This window comes from Durio zibethinus, chromosome 13 (genome assembly GCF_047325235.1).
Source record: "Durio zibethinus cultivar Kanyao isolate XHJ-2024 chromosome 13, ASM4732523v1, whole genome shotgun sequence".
Lineage (NCBI taxonomy): Eukaryota > Viridiplantae > Streptophyta > Magnoliopsida > Malvales > Malvaceae > Durio > Durio zibethinus.
The window spans coordinates 18,402,831-18,423,260 of record NC_143174.1 but is presented as its reverse complement, the minus strand read 5'-3'; the positions used below and the strand labels follow the sequence as shown (position 1 = coordinate 18,423,260).

The window sequence follows — 20,430 nt, the reverse complement described above, 5'->3', positions numbered from 1 at the left end:
TAGATACCATATAAAATAACGTGTAGTTTAATGTCACAATAAATCGATTCCTGCTGTTAGAGCTAGAAAAGGAGAAAAACCGTGTACCCAACATGAAAAGTTTTTTCCTTTATACAAAATGTCTCCAATTTTGCCAAATGGGAAGCAATTGTAAACTAATTTTTGTTTTAATTGAACATGTGGTATTCGGCGGTACGTAGAGCTGTAAAGGTGCAGAACTTAAATTAAATAGTAAGTTGTTATTATTATTTATTCGTGAAATTTCCCACAAGAGATGTCTTTTGATTTCTTCCCCATTATGGCTATCCAATCTCAAAAGCCTTGGATAAAAGGGTTACTTTTCTCTGCTTTGTTAGTTAATCACTGCACTAAACATGCCTTCTCGCTGCGAAATTTGTTGTGAACTCCTGATAAGGCGTGGCTGTTGCAGCGTAAGTAAAATTTTCTCCCCCACATCTTTTAATAAGTTGTCCTGTTTGAATTGCGGATTCGATTTTTTGTTTAAAATGAATTCTGGGTTTTGATGATTTTTCCAGGTAGAGTTCTCCATTTGTCTGCTGTTAACTATTCTGGGATATGTTCCTGGGATAATCTATGCTCTCTACGCCATTGTTTTTGTGGATCGGGATGAGTACTTTGACGAGTACAGGCGTCCACTTTATTATTCCAGTGCCTAGCCTTCTTTAATTATCTCTCTTTTGCTGTTATATGATGATGCTGAAACCCTACCCTTTTGCATTTAATTAATTTAACTTGATATTGATGTGTTGCAACTCTTCCATTAATGTCGATGTTGTGCTATTGTAATGGTTCTTTGTTCTTGGTTGGATTTTACAAGTGCTTAATTTTAACTTAATTCAAATTCAAGTTCACTTTTGGTTCTTTTTCTTTAATCATATGTCAAATGATGTACAAAGAAACCTGATGAGATAGTTGATCTGCTTCATACCCAGGAGCAGAATTACTAGTACTTGGTATTGTTGCTAGGATCAGGATACAGGAGAGATTAGGATCACATACTCAATCCCTGTTTGAAAGTAGTTATTGTTCTGATTGGGTTTTACATTTATCAGATAGACACTAGATGGCTTTGTATTTTGTTATCACTCATCAGCTACCGTTAGAAACACGGGACTGTTATTCCTTGGACTTGAGTTGCATGACAGTGATATGTATGAATGTCTTTAGGGCTTGGAACTGGCCTGTAGTTTTTATTTTGTCAAGAAACTTCTATAGGTGGAACAACTGGTTAGGATCTTGTGGTCAGTCTGCTTCTTCCCTATATCACATTCTAAACAAGTACCTTTAAGTTTTTAGTTCCCTTGTTATTGGACATCCTCCAAATGTCACTTCATTGTATTCAGTATTCCCTGTTTTGTCATATCTTCCAAGTTGAATTAATGTCAAACTACAGTCAATTATCAATATTTTAGATACTCTGTGACCAGAATCGCTCCAGCTAATTAAGAAAACTGGGACTTAAGTAGATATAAAATGGTGACAACAAGAATAAAAGACTCCTATTGATTTTTCTTCTTGTTCCCACAATTTGATTTCACATGTAAGATGGAAGTTTTGTTTCTGCAATCTAATTGGCCTCTCTCTAAATGACCATCGACAATTCAATTTCCATCTTGATTGTAGGTTTCATTTTTAATCTTCCACTCTTCTTATTTGTTGAGTTAGCTACAGTCTGATCCTTTCCCTGTGTTTTACGAATAAACTTGTCTGCTTATTGCTATTGCCTCTCAGCACTTTGTCAAATATAGTTGTGTCTACCTCATTGCACACAGTTGCTCTTCATCTTTGTTTCAGTAGCTTGTGTGGGTTGTCTCGTTCCCGTATAAAGTAACAATTTAAGATTGTCTGAACTCTTGTTCATCACAGTTAGTCCCTATTTGATTCAGAATTCGCTTTCGACAGATGCAGAATAGTAGATTGCAATTGATAGGAAAAAGTGAAAAACAGTGATGGGTACTATTAGCAATATCTTGCTTCTTTGCTGGTATACTATTTTTGCAGAATTTCTCATCCTTACATGTAGGATTAAATCCCTTGGTGAACTGCAACTAACCTATTTCATGACCTACAAGCTAAAACCTTTGTGAAACCACATATGATGAGCAAAGGTGTAAATTGGAGAAAGTATGAATTGGATCACTATTGGTATGACTATGAATTATGACTGAAAAAAGTAGTTTTTCATATACCCAATGCAATATCGAACTTGCAGGATTTGAAGGATATAAAGAAGCCAAAATTTTGTATACCCAGGTCAGATTGGAGGTTGTATGATAAGAGGCTTCAGACTGATGTTTTCCGAATCTAAGAGAAAGAAAAAGGAACATGCTTCCAATTGCTTAGCTTTGTATTTGCTTATTACTGTATTATGAATCATCTTTTCATGTTTCCTTGTATGAACGGTTGGTTTTTTGGCTCAAGCTGTGGTAATACTTATTTCCTCTATTACTAGTTTCCCATTTGTCCATTATTTGATTCCTGAACGGGTAAATGGAAATGGCCAATGTGCCTATTTTGAATTGTCATATATGATGGCTAGTTTCATTTTTGTATGGGCATGGGGAAGGTATGTTTCTTTCCAGGCTTGAACTTGCCACTAGTGTGGTACCATCCATGAACTGTGAAATAAAAGAGGTCAAAGTTAGAATGTTAAATGGAGTATATGAAAGATCTGTAGCTAGCTTAGGATGATATTTAGTGATTCATGTTAGAGATGGGGAATTCAAGGCTGTAAAACTTAAATAAACAGGATTCAACAAAAAAAGTTTAGTTAAAGAACAAAAAAAAAAAAAAAATAGCTTAGTCTCGTGTATAAACTAACAATTTAAGGTTGTCTGAACTCTTGTTCATCATAATTAGCCCCTATTTGATTCAGAATTCGCTTTCGACAGATGCTGAATCTTAAATTGCAATTGATAGGAAAAACTGTGATGGGTATTATTAGCATTTTGTTGCTTCTTTGCTGGTATACTCTCTTTGCAGAATTTCTCATCCTTAAATGTAGGGTTAAAGCCTTTGGTGAACTGCAACTTACCTGTTTCATGTCCTACAAGCTAAAGCCTTTGTGAAACCACATACAATGAAAAAAGGTGTCGGTTGGAGAAAGTATGAAGTGGATCATTATTGGTATGACTATGAATTACGACTGAAAAAACTAGTTTTTCATATACCCAATGCAACATCGAACTTGAAGGATTTGAAGGAATAAAAGAAGCCAAATTTTATTATACCCAGGCCACTTTTTCATACTGAGAGACATGAGTATTGGAGGGTCTATGATGAGAGATTTCAAACTGATGTTTTCCCAATCCAGGAGAAAGATAAAGGAACATGCTTTCAGTTGTCAACAGTTGAATTACTGTATTATGAATAGCTTTGTATTCGCGTATTACTGTATTATGAATCATCTTTTAATGTTTCCTCGTATGAACTATTGTCTTTTTTTTTTTTGGTCTTAAGCTGTAGTAATACTTATTTCCCCTATTAGTAGTTTCCCGTTTGTCCATTGTTTGATCCCTGAAAGCGTAAAAGGAAATGGCCAATGAACCTGTTTTGAATTGTCATATATGATAATATGAGAGATGGCTGGGTTCATTTTTGTATGGACACTGGGAAGGTATGTTTCTTCCCAGCCTTGAACTTGCCAATAGTGTGGCACCATCCATTAGCTGTGAAATAAAACAGGTTAAAGTTAGAATGTTAAATGGAGTACATGAAAGATCTCTAGCTATCTTGGGATAATATTTAGTGATTCATGTTAGAGATGGGTAATTCAAGGCGGCAAACTTAAATAAACACAATTCAACAAAAAAGGTTTACTTAAAGGATAAAAAAAACAACTTAATTGGTTAGATACTGACGGAGAGAACAAACAACTAATAACGAGCCCTTATTTTGTCAAACGCCACTAAGCCTTCATAAAGATGTTTCCGGAAAGGTTTCATATGAGAGGTCTCCAGGCATGCTACCACCGAGAGGCTCCCGTCATCAGTTGGACTTGGAAATAGGAATATTTTTCCTTCATGGACAACATTTGCAAGGCCCACGTGGATGGGACGACCCCATCCAAAATTTGCATCATACACAGGAAATCGCATCAAGTTGTTGACATTTAGGTTTGGGCACTGGAAAGTTTGTGGTCCTCTCCTGACAGCAGTTATATCTGGCAGTTTTTGTAGGTAATCGAGAACTGATCTTAGATACTCATTGTCCATCCTTTCCAATGCGCCATGAATTTGCTCTATGGTATTTATAAATGGTTCTGATTGGAGATTTCCAGATAGAGCAACTAATGAAGCCGTGAAAATAGCATTGCCCAGGTATCCTGACGGGAGAGGAGGATGCAGTCTGGGGCGTCCATTAATTGGCATGTGTAGCTTGGTTGGTTGATCATCTAAGAGGCCTCGAGCTTTACTTACACAACGCCATATGTATGCGGTTAGGATAGTGTTGGTGCTGCACTTAATTGCATTTTCATTTTTGAATGACTTGGCTTTTAGGGTATTGAGTTGATTGAATGTGATCTTAAAAACGGATACAGATGAGGGTTTAGGATCGGGGTCAAGTTTAAGAATTGACGTAGAGGTGCTTAAGGCAGGAGATGGATCATATTCAACATGATGAAATCTAGGGGTTGGTGGCACACGTGCTCCAAGAAGGGTTCGGTCAATAAGTGGCGCCTCCCTAATCACGGACAAGCCTCTTGCTAAGTCAGACCAACTATTGATGAAATGAAAGGAAGTTGTGCCATCTGCCAAAGTGTGGTGAATTCCAATTCCAACAGAGACTCCACCGCATTTGAAAGTTGTTACCTAGCAAAATATACACGCAATTAAGCTTTTCCAGTTTTCAGTTGCCTATCATTAGTCTTTTTTATTCTATGATTATGCTTCTACTTTGAACTTCAAAGATAAGTAGTTACAAATTGTTCAACTCAATCAGAGCGCATTTGAAGCAAAATTCTTCATCAGGTGTTGGTTCTATTAGTTCTGCAAAATAAAATAAAACTCGATAAAACATATACATTAAGTCATTCCTCGTTTGAAAAATTTTATCTCACGTTCAAGAACTAGTGTTTGATTGTAAACCCATTTATATTGGGTTAGTCGTCTTTTATTTTTTCTAGTAGTTCATTTACTTTACACTTTGAGTTGGACTCTTTTTGTGTTATATAGTTAGACCCATTATAATTTAAATGAAGGAAATGATAGAATGAAAATAGGGGTTGGAATAACAATGTAGAGAATCGAGAAGTTAAGGTGTCTAACGTGAAAGAGGAAGGAAGAAAGATTTTTTGTATTTATGAGAAAAATGCAAACTTTCGTGTAAGTTGTCTCTTACTCTACTAAATGAGTATCTTTGATGTATTTTGAAGTAAAAAACATCTTATTTTGTTTGTTATTTACAAACTTGAAAGTTAGCCATGCTTGATAGTTGGTTATGTGATTATTTGACCTTTGAGCTTGGTTGATTAAAGATAGTTTTCTATGTAAAAGTTGTGCTGGAAATTTGTGTATGATTACGGTGAAAAGTTATGATTTTGGTGGTTCATTGAAGCTTGGGTTATTACATATCAAGAAGCTTTATAGAGTTTGCATGCCAAGTGTTTGTGAAAATGTCTCTTAGGGCTTTCATTCCAACAAAAGTGGTTTCAAAGCTTGTGGTTTGTTTGTGTTGAATCCTTGGTGAAGTTGGCCTTCCATTTGGGGTTTTTTTATTGTTGAGGTGATTTATAGTTGGTTTTGGTGAAATTAGCATAATGATGACTAACAACTTTGTGCAACCCTAAATTCCTAAATTAGGCAAGAATAATTATGATAATTGGCGTATACAAATGAACGCGTTGTTATATTCTCGAGATTTTTGGGAGATTGTTCATAAGGGGTTTGAGGAACCTAGTGAAGCGGATGAAGAGAGACTAACGGAGGCTCAAAAGTCTACTTTTAAAGATGTAAGGAAGAAAGATAAGAATGCTTTATTAGTGCTTTATCAAACAATTGATGAATCAAACTTTGAGAAAATTTTTATGGTGATAACTTCTAAAAAGTCTTGGGATATCCTTAAGAATTCATATAAAGGGATTGACAAGGTTGTGAAGGTTCGCCTACAAGTGTTAAGGAGTAAGTTTAATGCCATATCCATGAATGTGAATGAAACCATTTTGGAGTACTTTGGAAGAGTGTTGGCTATTGTGAATGAGATAAGGAGGAATGGTGAGAAACTTGGTGATGTCCCAGTTATGGAAAAGATTCCTCGATCTTTAACTCCAAAGTTTGAGCAAATAACGGTGATTGTTGAAAAAGCGAAGGACTTGAAAAATATGACAGTTGATCAATTGATGGAAACATTGCAAGTACATGTACAAAGGTTGAACAAGAAGATGACTAGCTGCATTGACCAAGCCTTCCACACCAAGCTTACTTTGGATGAAGATAGAAAGGAAAGTGGTGCTCAAGGTACTCAAAAAAGAAAAGGTAAAGGTTATAGAGGCCATGGAAGAAGTAATCCAAATAGAGGTTGTCACAATGAAGGTGGTGGTAGAGATTATGATGATCAAGGAAAAGGCTTTATAAGTAGAAGTAAAGGTAGAACACGAGGTGGACGACATCAATCATGGCATGTTCCACGAGAAAGAGGAAGAGGTAAAAGTGATAGTAACTTTAACAACTCTCCAAACTAACAAGGTTACAACAAAAGGAACATTCAATGCTATTATTGCCATAAATATGGGCATTATAGTAATGAATGTTGGGGAAAGCAAGATGGCGAAGTTAATGAGCAAGCAAACTATGTTGAAAAGGATTATGTTGATGTGGATTCTACTTTGTTGTTTACTTCTGATAGGACTATTGTGCATGAAAGCAACACTTGGTATCTTGGTAATGCTAGCATATGACTGGAAACGAGAATGCCTTTGTTGAGTTGAATGAAGCAATGAAAGGCAATGTCACTTTTAGAGATGAATCTAACGTTCAAGTGAAAGAAAAAAGTAACATTCTCATCAAGCTTAAGAATGGTTCTCGTAATTTTATTTTCGATGTCTACTATATTTCTTTTTTGAAAAAGAACAGCTTGAATTTAAGGCAACTTTTGGAGAAAGGTTATGTGATACATATGCATAATGGTCTTCTAACTATAAAAGATAGGAATGGCAAGTTGATTACTATTGTGAAGATATCAAATAGAATGTTTTGCTTGAGTTTGCAATATGATGAAATTCATCGCTTGAGTTCTATTATGCAAGATGAGTCTTGGTTGTGGAACTTGAAGTTTGGGCATCTTAATTTTGATGGCTTTAGAGCTTTGGCAAGTAAGAATATGGTGAAAGGGTTGCCTCATATTAATCATCCCAATCAAATTTGTGAAGGGTGCATTCTTAGCAAACAACATAGTCTAAGTGTTGACAATAAAGGTAGGTGGAGAGCAACTAAACCTTTCGAGCTTGCGCACATTGACATTTGTGGTGCTTTGAAACCAATGTCAAATGGAAGGAATAGATATTTTGTGACTTTCATTGATGATTTTAGTCGAAAGACTTTGATGTATCTCTTTATAAGTAAGTGCGACTTGTTAGATGTATTCAAAAAGTTCAAGGCCTTTATGGAGAATAAATGGTTATTACTTAAAGATTCTCAGGTTCGATTAAGGTGGAGAGTACACTTAATATCAATTCAAACACTTATGCAAAGAAAATGAGATTATGCACCAAGTTACCTCGTCCCACACCCTACAACTCAATGGAGTTGCCGAAAGGAAGAATCAGACAATTTTGGATATGGCAAAGAGTATGATGAAAGGAAAGAAAAGGCTTAGAGAGTTTTGGACGAAAGCGGTTGCATGCACCGTGTACTTGTTAAATCAGTGTCCTAATAAAAGTGTTTACTTGAAGACTCCAAAGGAAACTTGGAGTGGTTAAAACCAAGTGTAGCCCATCTAAAAGTATTTGGATGTATTGCTTATACCAAAATTTCGGAAGCTAAAAGAACAAAGCTTAATGATAAAGGGATGAAATTTATCTTTCTTGGTTATAGTGCATAGGCTATAGGTTACAAGTTGTACAACCCACTCTCCAAAAGAGTTTTTATGAGTAGAGATGTGATCTTTGAAGAGAATGCCATGTGGGATTGGAATCTTGATGAACTTAATGTTGTGGAACTTCAACTTGAGAATGAAGAAGGAGAACCTAGAGTGGTCCAATGTGTAGAGCCACAAACACCTCTTTATAGTTCCCTACAACATCATTTTCATCATCCAAAGAAAGCTCAAGTGAAAGGCCTCAAAAAACTAAAAGTTTAATGAAAATTTATGATCTCATCGAAAATAATGAAGACATTAATATTGTTTTTATATGGATTGTGATCCTATTTGTTTTGAAGAGGCGATTCAATAAGAGAAATGGAAGAAAGCGATGGATGAGAAAATGAAGGCAATTGAGAAGAATGATACTTGGTCTTTAACTTCTTTACTGGAAGGTAAAAAGGCCATTAGTGTGAAATGGTGAACAAGACTAAAAAGAATACAAAGGGAGAAGTTCAAAGATACAAGGCAAGATTGTTGGCAAAAGGGTACAAGCAAAAGCCCAATACTGACTATGATGAAGTTTTTGCTCCAGTTGCTCGATTAGAGACCATTAGATTGATGATTTCTTCGGCTGCCAAAATGGTTGGAAACTTTATCAATCGGTTTGTCAAGTCCGCATTCTTGAATGGTTTTTTTGAAAAGGAGATATATGTGGAACAACCTTTGGGGTATTTGAAACCGGGTTGTGAAGGCAATGCGCACAAGTTGAGAAAGGCTTTTTATGGGCTTAAGCAAGCACCACGTGCATGGAATGCTAGAATTGGCAAGTATTTCCACAATTCCAAGTTTGAGAAATGTCTTTATGAATATGCTTTGTATGTGAAGAAGACCACTTGTGGGGATGTGTTATTTGTGTGTCTTTATGTTGATGATTTAACCTTCATCGGAAACAATGCAACCATGTGTGATGAATTTAAGAAAAGTATGATTCAAGAGTTCGAGATGACAAATATTGGCTTGATAGCACACTTTCTTGGCATTGAGGTAGTGCAAAAGGATGATGGGATCTTTATTTCTCAAAGTGCATATGCAAAGAAGGTTCTCAAAAGATTCAAGATGGAGTATTGTAATGAAGTGAACACCCCCTTGATTGTGGCTTGATGTTGAGGAAAAGTACTAGTGGTGGTAATGTAGATCCTACATATTCTAAAAACCTAGTTGGAAGTTTACGTTATCTCACTTGCACTAGACCCGACATTCTTTATGGAGTTGGTTTGATTAGTAGATACATAGAAGCACCAGATCAATCACACCTTAGTGTGGGAAAGAGGATCCAAAAATATGTCAAAGGAACTATCAATGATGGCTTGTTCTATTCTTATTGCAATGATGTGAAACTTGTTAGTTATTCAGATAGTGATTAAGGTAGAGGTTTGGATGATAGGAAGAGCACTTCCAGTTTAGCTTTCTTTGTTGGTGATTGTACATTCACTTGGTCATCCCAAAAGCAACCTATTGTGACTTTATCAACTCGTGAAACAGAATATGTAGCGACAAATTCTTTCATCTGCCATGCTATTTGGTTGAGAAATCTATTGGACTATTTGGAGTTAGGGCAAAAATATCCTACGGAGATTTTTGTTGACAATCGCTCGACTATTGCTTTGGCCAAGAATCTAGTGTTTCATGAAATGAGTAAGTACATTGAAACTCACCATCACTTTATTCGAAAGCATGTGGAGAAAAAAGAAGTTTAGTTAGTGCATTGCAAGTCTTAAGAACAAGTAGCGGATATCTTTACCAAGCCATTGAAGATTTATGTGTTTAAAAGGATGAAGGTGACGTTAGGAACAAAAAATGGTAATTAGGTTTAATGGAGGATGTTAGATTGTAAACCCATTTATATTGGGTTAGTCACTTGTTTTTTATTTTTTTTCTAATAGCTCATTTACTTTACACTTTGAGTTGAACTCTTTTTTTGTGTTATATAATTAGGCCTATTATAATGTAAATGAAGTAAACGATAGAATGAAAATAGGGGCTGGAAAAACAATGTAGAGAATAGAGAAGTTAGGGTGTTTTAACGTTAAAGAGGAAGGAAGAAAGATGGACTATTTGTCTTTGTGAGAAAAATGCAAACTTTTGTGTCATTTGTATCTTACTCTACTAAATAAATATCTTTGATGTATTTTAAAGTAAAAAACATGTTATTTTGTTTGTTATTTACAAACTTGAAAGTTAACTATGCTTGATAGTTGGTTATGTAGTTATTTGACCTTAGAGCTTGGTTGATTGAAGATAGTTTTCAGTGTAAAACTTGTGTTGGAAATTTGTGCATGATTATGGTGAAAAGTTGTAATTTTGGTGATTCATTGAAGCTTGGGTTATTATGTTTCAAGAAGCTATATAGAGTTTGCATGTCTAAGTTTTTTGTGAAAATGTCTCTTAAGGCCTTCCTTCCAACAGCTAGAACTGCCCTCTGGTAAGATTGCACTCTGGTCGGAAAACAAATAGAAAAAAAATATACAAATAATAAATAAATTTTTGAACCTAAAAGTACCTGTTAACCTGCCTTAGTTTTTCTTTCATTTTGAAGCAAAACAGACCAACTTTTTAGCTGATAGCTTATTGTTTCTTATGCTTTAACGTCATTAATTGTCAGCCCCTTCATTCTTTTTATTAATGTCTTTCAAGGTTTTTCTTAGTCTTTGTCTTTGATCTCCTAGTAACTCTTATTATCTAATCATTAGATTGTCATTCTTGCTTTGTGAACACTGACCTGGGCCATAACAAGCGGGTAAGAGGAGGTATCTCCAGAGTAATCAACCGTTGGAACTAGTTGCCGCAGTTTTAAGCTAGGAACAAAATCGCCAAGATCATATATAGCACAAGTAGTTTCAGCTTCTATGAATAGAACTCCCTCCGCATTGCATATTATCTGGAGTCTACCATTTTCATCACTTCCCAACCTCCCAGCCATAGGGTAGAATGGCACAAGAGTCTTGCTTAAAGCCTCTTTAAGCACTTGGGCTTTAAAGAAATCAGAGGAACCATTTGGTTTGTAGAAGAACAACAAGGGAACATGATATGTTGTCATCACCATGTCCACATTTGAGATCCATTGTCTCTCCTTTGGCGTGTCTTGAGCAGGGCATATCATGCTCGATCCCTTTACAGTAATCTCCATCTCTTCAGAAACTGCAGTGACCTCTGAAACCTCAAAATCAGATCTGATATATACTCTCTCAACTTTATTTATTTACATGTTTTGGACATAACCTAATTCGAATTTAGTGCTACTCTTCAAGATTCTGTGTTGTAGTAAGAAGCTTGCAAGCTTCTGATAGTCTTGCCTGTCTACGGTGTCATGTTTCGGATAAATTCATTTAAGATAATTTTACGGGATCGGAGGTCAATATGATGGAGCTTCTATATGGGTTTTCCTTCTATTGATGCAAAACATATATGTCAAACCGAAAAAAGAGAAATAATAAAAAAAAAGCATCGACACAAGGGGAGGTAAGTGTCCGTACCTTGTAATACCAGAAGTAAAGGCGCTCAAAATTTTCTTGGTTTGGAACCACCGGAGGAGAGTCGGTGCTAAAATTGAAGTTATGCCCCAAAGTAGCGAGTTTCAATACGTCTTCACAGTCTCGAGTTTTGGCCTTATCTTCTCGTGACAATGTTACAGCCACGTCATGGATCATGTCGCCCTTGCTTGTGCCGCTAACTTTCACTTAAGCAAGGACAAAACAAAAAAACAATTCATTAATTACCAAAAGATAACAATGCTTTACAGCTAATAAAGCTTGCTCTCTGAGTGTAATGCCAATGTATCATCTGCATGATAAGTGATTCAAACCCCAGTCAAAGAGATAAAAATAAGTAATAATTCAACCCAATGGTTTCTTTTTTCTTGTCTTTTTGGATGAATAGTTCAAACTAATGTTAGTGGTCTTCCGTGGTACTCATGTAAATTGTTGATGTATGATAAACTATTAAATTTTTAATTTTAATAATTAAACTTTAAACTTTGACATCTTTAAATATAAAATAAATATTTATAATCTGTAAACGTGTGCTCTTACATAATTGTTTCATCATGTTTTTCAAAATTCTTTTCATAGTTAATAATTTAATCAAATTGAATCATAGAGTTATCGATCCTAGATGGAGATTAATTTTTCATGTCAAATTCAATAATGGCTGTCACAGTATTTCAAAAGCTAACATCAGAGCTTCTTCTGCCTATGGCCTTCAGTTGTTGGATGGGCATTGGAAAATTGTGTCTCAAGATTTTATAATTATCTAAAGGGATGATATTTAGTAGCTTTTGTTTAAGATGAGGGATTAATTCAAGTAAGTTGAATTTTAAAAAAGTATATGAAACAAGAAGTTTGATAAAACGAAATTATAAAAAAAAAATGGAAAACACCCTTTGTATATGTTACATTATGACAGATCATAACAATTAAAACAAAAAACGAGACTTTATTTTCATATGGGACGTCTGCAGGCATGCTGTCAGTGACGAGCTCCCATCGTCATCTGGGCTTGGTAGCAAGTATATCTTTTCTCAATGAACCACATTTGCTGGGTCCATACCCCAAGTCTGCATCATGTACAGGGAATCCTATCCAACTGATGATACATAAAGGTTTTTGGGCATTCGGAAGTGTAAGCTCCATGCTTAAAGCTAGTTACATAGTAGTTTTTTTAGGTGGATAAATTATTTTAGATATATAAGATTATAATAAGATATGATAAAATAATATTATGAATAGTATAAATAAATTTGAAGATTTTTTTTTTAAATTTATTGGGTTTTGAATTTTAATTGTGCAATTATGAATTATGGATCTAAAAATTATGCCATAAATTTTATTTACTTTTAGTTTTTTTTTAGTTTAATTTTTGTTTTTTAGTCAAAAGAGTTAAAGTCAATCGATAAAAAATAAATAAATAAAAATAAAAAAAGTGAGATTTTATATGAAAAATCTTGGATCAATTCAACAATTGGATTTTATCTCATATATTTAATTTTAGTGGTTGAATAATTTTAAAAAAACTTAAAGCTCAATCTATTGAAAAATAAAATATTACACATAGAATAAAATTTAGAAAAAAATCTTAAATTCGGTTGAATTAATTTTTTTGAAATAAAAAAGGATTCGATCCCTATATAAAAACCTTAAATCTGTGATCAAAGGAGGGCTTTACAGTAATTCACTTCATGATCAAACAAAGGTTATTGAAAAGAAAGGAAATTAGGGCAAAGTTCTGAATTAACAAGGACAAAGCAATCAAGCAAAAAAATTTGCAAAAAGATCGGGTTAAAATTTTTGAAAGGAAGGCTAAAATTTATAATAGAAAATATCAATTTTTGAAAGGTAAAAAATTTTTTAAATCCATTGAGGTAATGTTTGCTTTCATTCTTTTTTCTTTTTTGTGATTTACATAACTTTTATAATATTTAATTACTTACACTTATTTTTATATTTATTACATGATATTTATTTTTTGCATGAATTTGCATGATTATATATTTAATTACATATTTTTTTGCATTATTATATATTTAATTGTATGTTTATTTGCATGGTTTTATATATTTTTATTTGCCTGATTATATATTAAATTGCATGTTTATTCCATGTTTATATATTTAATTGCATATTAATTTACATGATTATTAATTTATTTATTTGTGTGATTGTATGATTATTAATGTATTTATTTGCAAGGTTATTTATTTATTATCATTATTGCATGATTTTATATTTATTGCATGATATATGTTATTGAATGATATTTGATTGTATGTTTCTATATTTATTGTGTGCATAATTGCATGATTATATTTAATTACATAATATATTTGTGTGATTATATTTGATTTCATGATTATATATTTGCATGGGATTTTATATTATTGCATGATAATTAATATATTTGCATGACATTTTTGCATGAATATTTTAGTATGATCTAGGCATGATACTATTGCATGATATTTGGTATGATTTATAATATATTTGCATGATAATTTTTGCATGGTATGATTTAATATTTATTGCATGATTGCTTGATATTCTTGATAGAATTTTTTGTATCACCATGCTTTATAAATAAATAAAAGGATTGGAATTGATTTATTTACATGATAAAACTATTTTTGATAAGACTTAGGTGAAATAATACATAGTTAATTTGGTACCAATTTTAGGCGTAAAGGAATGTTAATACCTTTCCTACACGTAATCAACTCTCAAACCCTAGTTCTGATGATGTAGATTAAAATATATTCTTTTTAGAGATTCTTAGCTTAGGCTTTGGATAACCTTAAAGATGATAGATTCACATAGATAGCCAATCACACATAACTAAAAAGGATTGGTTGTGATTCCATAGCTTTTGTGTATAATGGGTAGGTTCTTTAACCTAGACGTTATGATAGTTTGACGACTTCACTGAAAACTATGAGAGTCAAGCCATTAGTTATTTATGTGTTATCATAAGCTTTACTTTGATAGTTTTTATTATGTAATTATTTATGATTTTCTTGTAGACTAACCTATTTGTTTATGATTTCTTGTTTGTTTTGCAAAATTATTTTTTATTCACACCTATCTATTTGATTACTCGGCATATCCCTTTACACACATCACAGTTGTATTCATGCATAAGCTCTATACCTAAGCTTTATCATTTATTAGAAAAAAGCAAGTACTTACACTTTCATGGGGTGATAACCTTTGTGTAAGCTAGCGAATACTCCCGCTTAAATTGAACATTTTTTGTTTGAGCCTATAATGGTGGGTGAGGATTGGGGTGCCTTACTAGTCTATAATGGATGATGATATAGGGATAATTTGAAAGCCTATAGATTGTAAAGCTTTTAAACCCAGCATGTACATGAACCATAAGGATACAAACCTAGGTTAGAGCCTTACCTTCGTTTTAATTTGAAAAAAACCTAAATAAGACACATGATGGAACAGTTATTAATCTTATAAATTTATGTTATTTCTTATATATATTTTTGCATACTAACCTTTTATATTTTGTTATTTCTTGTATATGTTATATTATGTTATTTAACCTTTTTTTCTCTATTTTATTATACATGCATACATCATTAGATTTACATAAAAAGTGATTACCATAAAATAATTTTAACAAAAATAATCTTAATTACATCTATGGATAGCCTACTAAAGTTTCTTATGTGCTTGAGAACGAAGTTCCAAGGAAAGCTCAGCTTAAAAGAGATGATTGTTTGTTAATCAATTATGTAACTACTTTGCCTGCCAAAATCCATCTCAATCTCAAACGAATTGATATCAATAAGTTGGTTAGTATTTGGAACCAATGGAGTGTCACTACTGAAGAGACTTTTCAAAAGAAGTTTCGGGACCTTGCATTACTTCTTTTAGTCTCTGTAGATCATCAGCTTATTAGGGCCAGGGTTTAGTTTTGGGATCCTTCATATCACTACTTTATGTTAAATAAGGCTGATATGGTGCCAACTATTGAAGAATATCAACTCTCTTTCACTTGGAACTCCCCAATCTTGATAAGGTATATTGGAAAAATAAAAAGATTGATTACCAAAAAATGCTTACTCAAATGATAGTCATAGATGTCCAAATTATTGGTAATTGGGTAAAAGGAAAATGTAAAAGTGTTGGTATTCCTTGGTTCATTGTTTGTAACTTTATATACAAATATTTTAGCACTGAAAAAGGAATGGATTTGATGGCATTAGCTTTATATGGGATGATGGTATTTCAAAAAGTAATTGGTTATATTGATATTGCAGTAGCAGATTTCTTTAATCAACTTGGTTACCAAATCAATCCTATTTCTTTAATTTTTACTGAGACTATTAGATCTTTAAATCATTGTCTCTGAAATAGATAGGGTCATTTTATCGGATGTGCTCAACCCAAAAATAATGGTGGTAAATTTCACAAGCCATATTCACTGCAAGCACTCTCATCAAGGAATTTTGTGAAAGTGAATGGCTTATACAAAAAATCAAAAGAAACATGGATCTTATTTTTACGTAGGCTCACTAGCCAAGATGTGATACGGAGAGCTCTTTAGATGCCTTATGGACCAGTATTATATGGTTATAAAGATAAGTTTTAGGTTCTTCTCTTAGGCCTTTTAAGGTGTAGTGAGTTATTCTCCCATCATGGATCAAAGACAATATGTCTATGAATAATTTATCCTAGCCACTTTTAAACTTAGTAAAATAGAGTTCTCATATGTTGAAATTAATGCCTTTATAAAGATAACCAAAGCTCTGCAAGCTTGGAAGAATTTGCCTTAAAGAGAAGATAAGAGGAAATGCTTAAATGAGGTTATCTCTAAGTACTTTGTGTGTCACATTAAGTGAGGTAAAGACATTAAAATCCTTGAAGAAACAATGTCAAATGATCCAATGAAATCACCACATCTTGATCCCCTATTGGTAGTGAAAACTACTAAAAGAAATCTCTAAGTTGAAAAAGATGAATTAGAGCTTGAAAACAAAAGGCTAAAAAGAGAGTTAAGGAAAAAATGGACAAAAAGGTTCAAGCACTCAAACAAGAAATGAATGAATGGAAGAGTTTTTTTTTTTTATCTCAACATCACACAGTCATCCATCAATCGTGAATTAACTCAACTTTTGAAAGAAAATGGATAATTACAAGCAAAGATGTAAGATATAGATGAACCATTCATCGAAGCACAAAAGCACATCCAAATGCTCAATGGGGTAGTAGTCAAAATTAGAACACCAATGGGTGTAATGAATGAAGAATGTTAACAAGCCAATAAAGCATATGTGGGAAAGCATAATTAATTAGAATCCTTGCTTGACCAAATCACTATGGCTACTTGTAAAGCCAGGGACATGGTAGAAAAAATTGAAGAATGGAAAACAAAGGTACCACCAATGGGAACACATGGCCAAAAGCTGCTAATTTTCCTTAATAAAGTGCAAAGCCAATATCGACAAATTAGGGATTTTTTTCCACAATAAACTTTAGACTTTTCATAAATGTGATATTGGATTTGGTTAGAAATAACTTTCAATTCAATAAAGATTTTTTTTATTAACAATTATTATGTGGTAAATCCTCCTTATTGCATTCATGCATTCATACATAAACATCTTTCCAAAGTGCATAATAATAAATCATCCTAATTTTTAAAAATTATAACAAAATTAAAGTTCAATGATAGCTCAATCTTTAAACGATATGATATGTTACAACACTAGATATCAAGTAAAGATCATAAAAGAAGAAAACACTTTTTACCTCCAAAAATTATAAAAAGTATAAGATGAATTAAATGCGCAATTGGAAACTATTACTGAGTTGCTTAAAAACATGAACAAAAGAGAGAAAGTGGTGGAAGAGGTGGTGATACAAAATGAGATTAATCCATTATACCCCTTGGTTTTGGTCGATATTTAGTAGATGCATCTTAAGAAGCTTAACACCAAATACCTTTCACTATACACTATCTTTATGTACAGATTGATATACCGATAATTACTGCTCCTGCTCCTATTACCTATGTTCTTGACATCAAGACATTTGATCCTACACAAGTTTTAAATTTTGATGATCCTAAAAAGTAAGAAAAACTGAAGATTAGCCCTATTGAAACTAAAGAAAGCACTAAAACCCAAAAGATGGATATCATTGAAAAAAAGCTTAGAGCCATTAAGAGGATATATTTTTATGGGTTAATGGATGCTATTAAACTATACTTGATTCCGAATGTGGTCATTCCACCTAAGTTTAAGGTGCCTAAATTCAAGAAGTATGATAAAACCAATTGCCCCATAATGTATGTCACTATGTACTATCGCAATATGGCCATACATGCACATGATGAAAAGCTACTCATCCGTATTTTTCAAGATAGCCTCACTAGATCTATTTCAAGGTGGTATGTTCAATTAGATAGGTTCTGTATCCGTGGGTGGAAAAAACTAGCTAAGGCATTCATCATACAATACAAGCACATAATAGATTTGGCTCTAGACCATTTATCTTTACAAAACATAAAAAAAAGGATACTATAAGTTTCAAAGAATATGCCTAGACATAAAGGGACATTATTGCCTAAGTTCAATCACTACTCACTAAAAAAGAGACTATAATCATGTTTGTTAATATTCTTAAGGTTTCTTATTATGAAATGATGAATGACTAAAAATTTTAATGATATGGTAATTTCTAAAAATATAATTGAAAATGCTATACAAATGAAAAGCTTGAAGGTGGTGATGCAAAGAAAGGGGTTATACTAGAAAAAAAAAAAAGAGATGTTCAAGCTGTAATTCATAAGGGGTAATAGGTTGGAGGCTTCACCCTATACTCTCCTTACCTGATATACCAACCTTACTACCCAACCATTAACAATGTCTTCCTAAGTCTTTATATTTATCAACCAGTCATAAAGTCACCCAATTCTAGACTAGTTGCTCAACCTAATAATTGGGTGAAAAAAGAAAAACTCTTATAAATCCAATTCCTATGACATACACTGAGTTACTCCCTCAACTCATTAAGAACAATTTAGTTACACTAATTTATTTAGAACCTAGGAAGCCTCCTTACCCTAAGTGTTATAATGTTAATGCTACTTATAACTATCATCCTAGGATTGCCAGCCATTCTACAAAAAATTACACAGTATTGAAGTATAAAGTGTAAAGTTTGCTAAAAAATAGATTGGTGAATTTTGATCAAGAAGCAAGGACATGTGTCATCAAGAAACCTTTACTTAACCACATTGGGGCATAATTTTGAATGAATTTTTATAAATGTCTGTCACCTTACGAATTTTAAGAAAAAATGCAAGTTTTGAACATTCGATAATTTTTTATGTCAATCTTTTATTTATCTTTCATCATTTCAATAAAGTGACAAATGCATTTTCATTATATTTTCTCATTTGTTTCATTGCTTTTATATACATACCTTTCATATTTCACCAACTTTCATGTTCTAAATAATAAATGTTCAAACAATCATGATAATAGTTTAGAATTTGATTGTGAAAGAATTATTCATATTGATGGAATTGATAAGTTGATACTCTTAATCTGTTGAGATCATTGAAGTAAAAGAAGACAGGTTTTATGAAATTAAACTAGTATAGAATTTCACTCATTCATAGACAAAAGTGATGTAGTGTGTGATTTTTCTATGATGGTTCACTCACAAGTTTGATCTTAATCAATAAATGTTCTTCATTAAGAGTATTCATATTTGAAATAAGAAATGACCATCTTTTTTCAACTCTTTACACAAAGAGTAAAATTATCTATTTGCTATCACATTTGAGCTTTTTAAATTTTTCTTAGAAAAAACCCTAACTAAGGATCATCCTTCACATTGGCTACAAAGTTTGAAAAAAGTTTGATCACAAAAAAAAAAAAAAACAAAAAAAGTGAAAATTTTTAATGATTTCAAGGGAAAAAAAAAACCCTTATTTGGTGCTTAGATCTTTCTTAAAAAAAGATGAAAAGTGCAAATCAAAAAAATGTAAAGAAAAGAAAGAAAAAAGAAAATGAAAAAATTGATGAAGAATGGGGTAAAAAAACAAGCTACCCTATATGATAATGAATGATAATTTGGTTTATAACCCTTCGAATTAGTTTTAGACCTACTTTATTCATTTCTTTCATAACATTTTACCTTAGCCTACGTTACGTTCCTTAAAAGTCTATTTTGATAGAATGTGAATACCTGAAATAGATAATCATGAATTAAAATAAGACAAACTTGTAATCACAATGTTAAAAATTTTGATCAAAATATTAGTGATGGATTAAGAGAAAAAGGAAAATGAAAATGAAAGGATGTGAAAGAGATATGCAAAAAATAAAAAAAGTAAAAAAATAAAAAAAAAACAAAAAAAAAGATAAAGAAGAGAAAGAAGGAAAACTCAAACTAAAAGCTTGAAAAGGTGGTTTAAGTAACAAAATTTTTTTGAAAAAACAACCTTGATGAAGATTCCTAAGAAATAAGGATAATGCTTGAATTAATGAAAGATCTAAAATATAAATGGAATAAGCTTTTGAAAAAGAATTTAGAATTAATTTGTCTATAATTATCTGAATATTCATTATCTTAGATGTTGTGTACCTTTCCCAATATTTATCTTGATAATTCATCTTGAAATGATTTTTTGGCCTCTTTATTCTTTACCAAACTTGTTCTTATAAAGAATACTCTTTTTTTTCTTGTTCTTCACCATTTATTTCTTCCCATGATGAATTAAAAAAATGTAATGGATTACATTTGGCATTGAATTGAAATGATGATGAATGAATAAATGACTGTTATGAAATATCCTTGCATTATTTTGAAAAAG

The 20,430-nt window shown here is 32.6% G+C and overlaps 2 protein-coding genes across 5 annotated transcripts; one reads left to right on the top strand and one right to left on the bottom strand.

Moving 5' to 3' along the window:
• The first annotated feature begins 43 nt into the window (after positions 1–43).
• LOC111302888 (PMP3 family protein At2g24040-like) lies at positions 44–893 on the top strand. Its single transcript, XM_022898774.2, has 3 exons — positions 44–231; positions 357–431; positions 537–893. The coding sequence occupies exons 2-3, from the start codon at positions 375–377 to the stop codon at positions 675–677; spliced, it is 198 nt and encodes a 65-aa protein (XP_022754509.1). The 5' UTR covers positions 44–231; positions 357–374; the 3' UTR covers positions 678–893.
• A 2,896-nt stretch (positions 894–3,789) lies between these two features.
• LOC111302886 (shikimate O-hydroxycinnamoyltransferase-like) lies at positions 3,790–11,762 on the bottom strand. 4 transcript variants are annotated; one of them, XM_022898770.2, is made up of 3 exons: positions 11,574–11,625; positions 10,820–11,486; positions 3,790–4,832 (listed from the first exon to the last, which is right to left on the bottom strand). In XM_022898770.2, exons 2-3 carry the CDS (start codon positions 11,225–11,227, stop codon positions 3,897–3,899), a joined length of 1,344 nt encoding a protein of 447 aa, XP_022754505.1. In that variant the 5' UTR covers positions 11,228–11,486; positions 11,574–11,625; the 3' UTR covers positions 3,790–3,896. The 4 variants fall into 4 exon arrangements, with proteins under 4 accessions (XP_022754505.1, XP_022754504.1, XP_022754506.1 ...); XM_022898769.2 differs by having other exon boundaries at positions 10,820–11,250; XM_022898771.2 differs by having other exon boundaries at positions 10,820–11,238.
• Between the last annotated feature and the right edge of the window lie 8,668 nt (positions 11,763–20,430).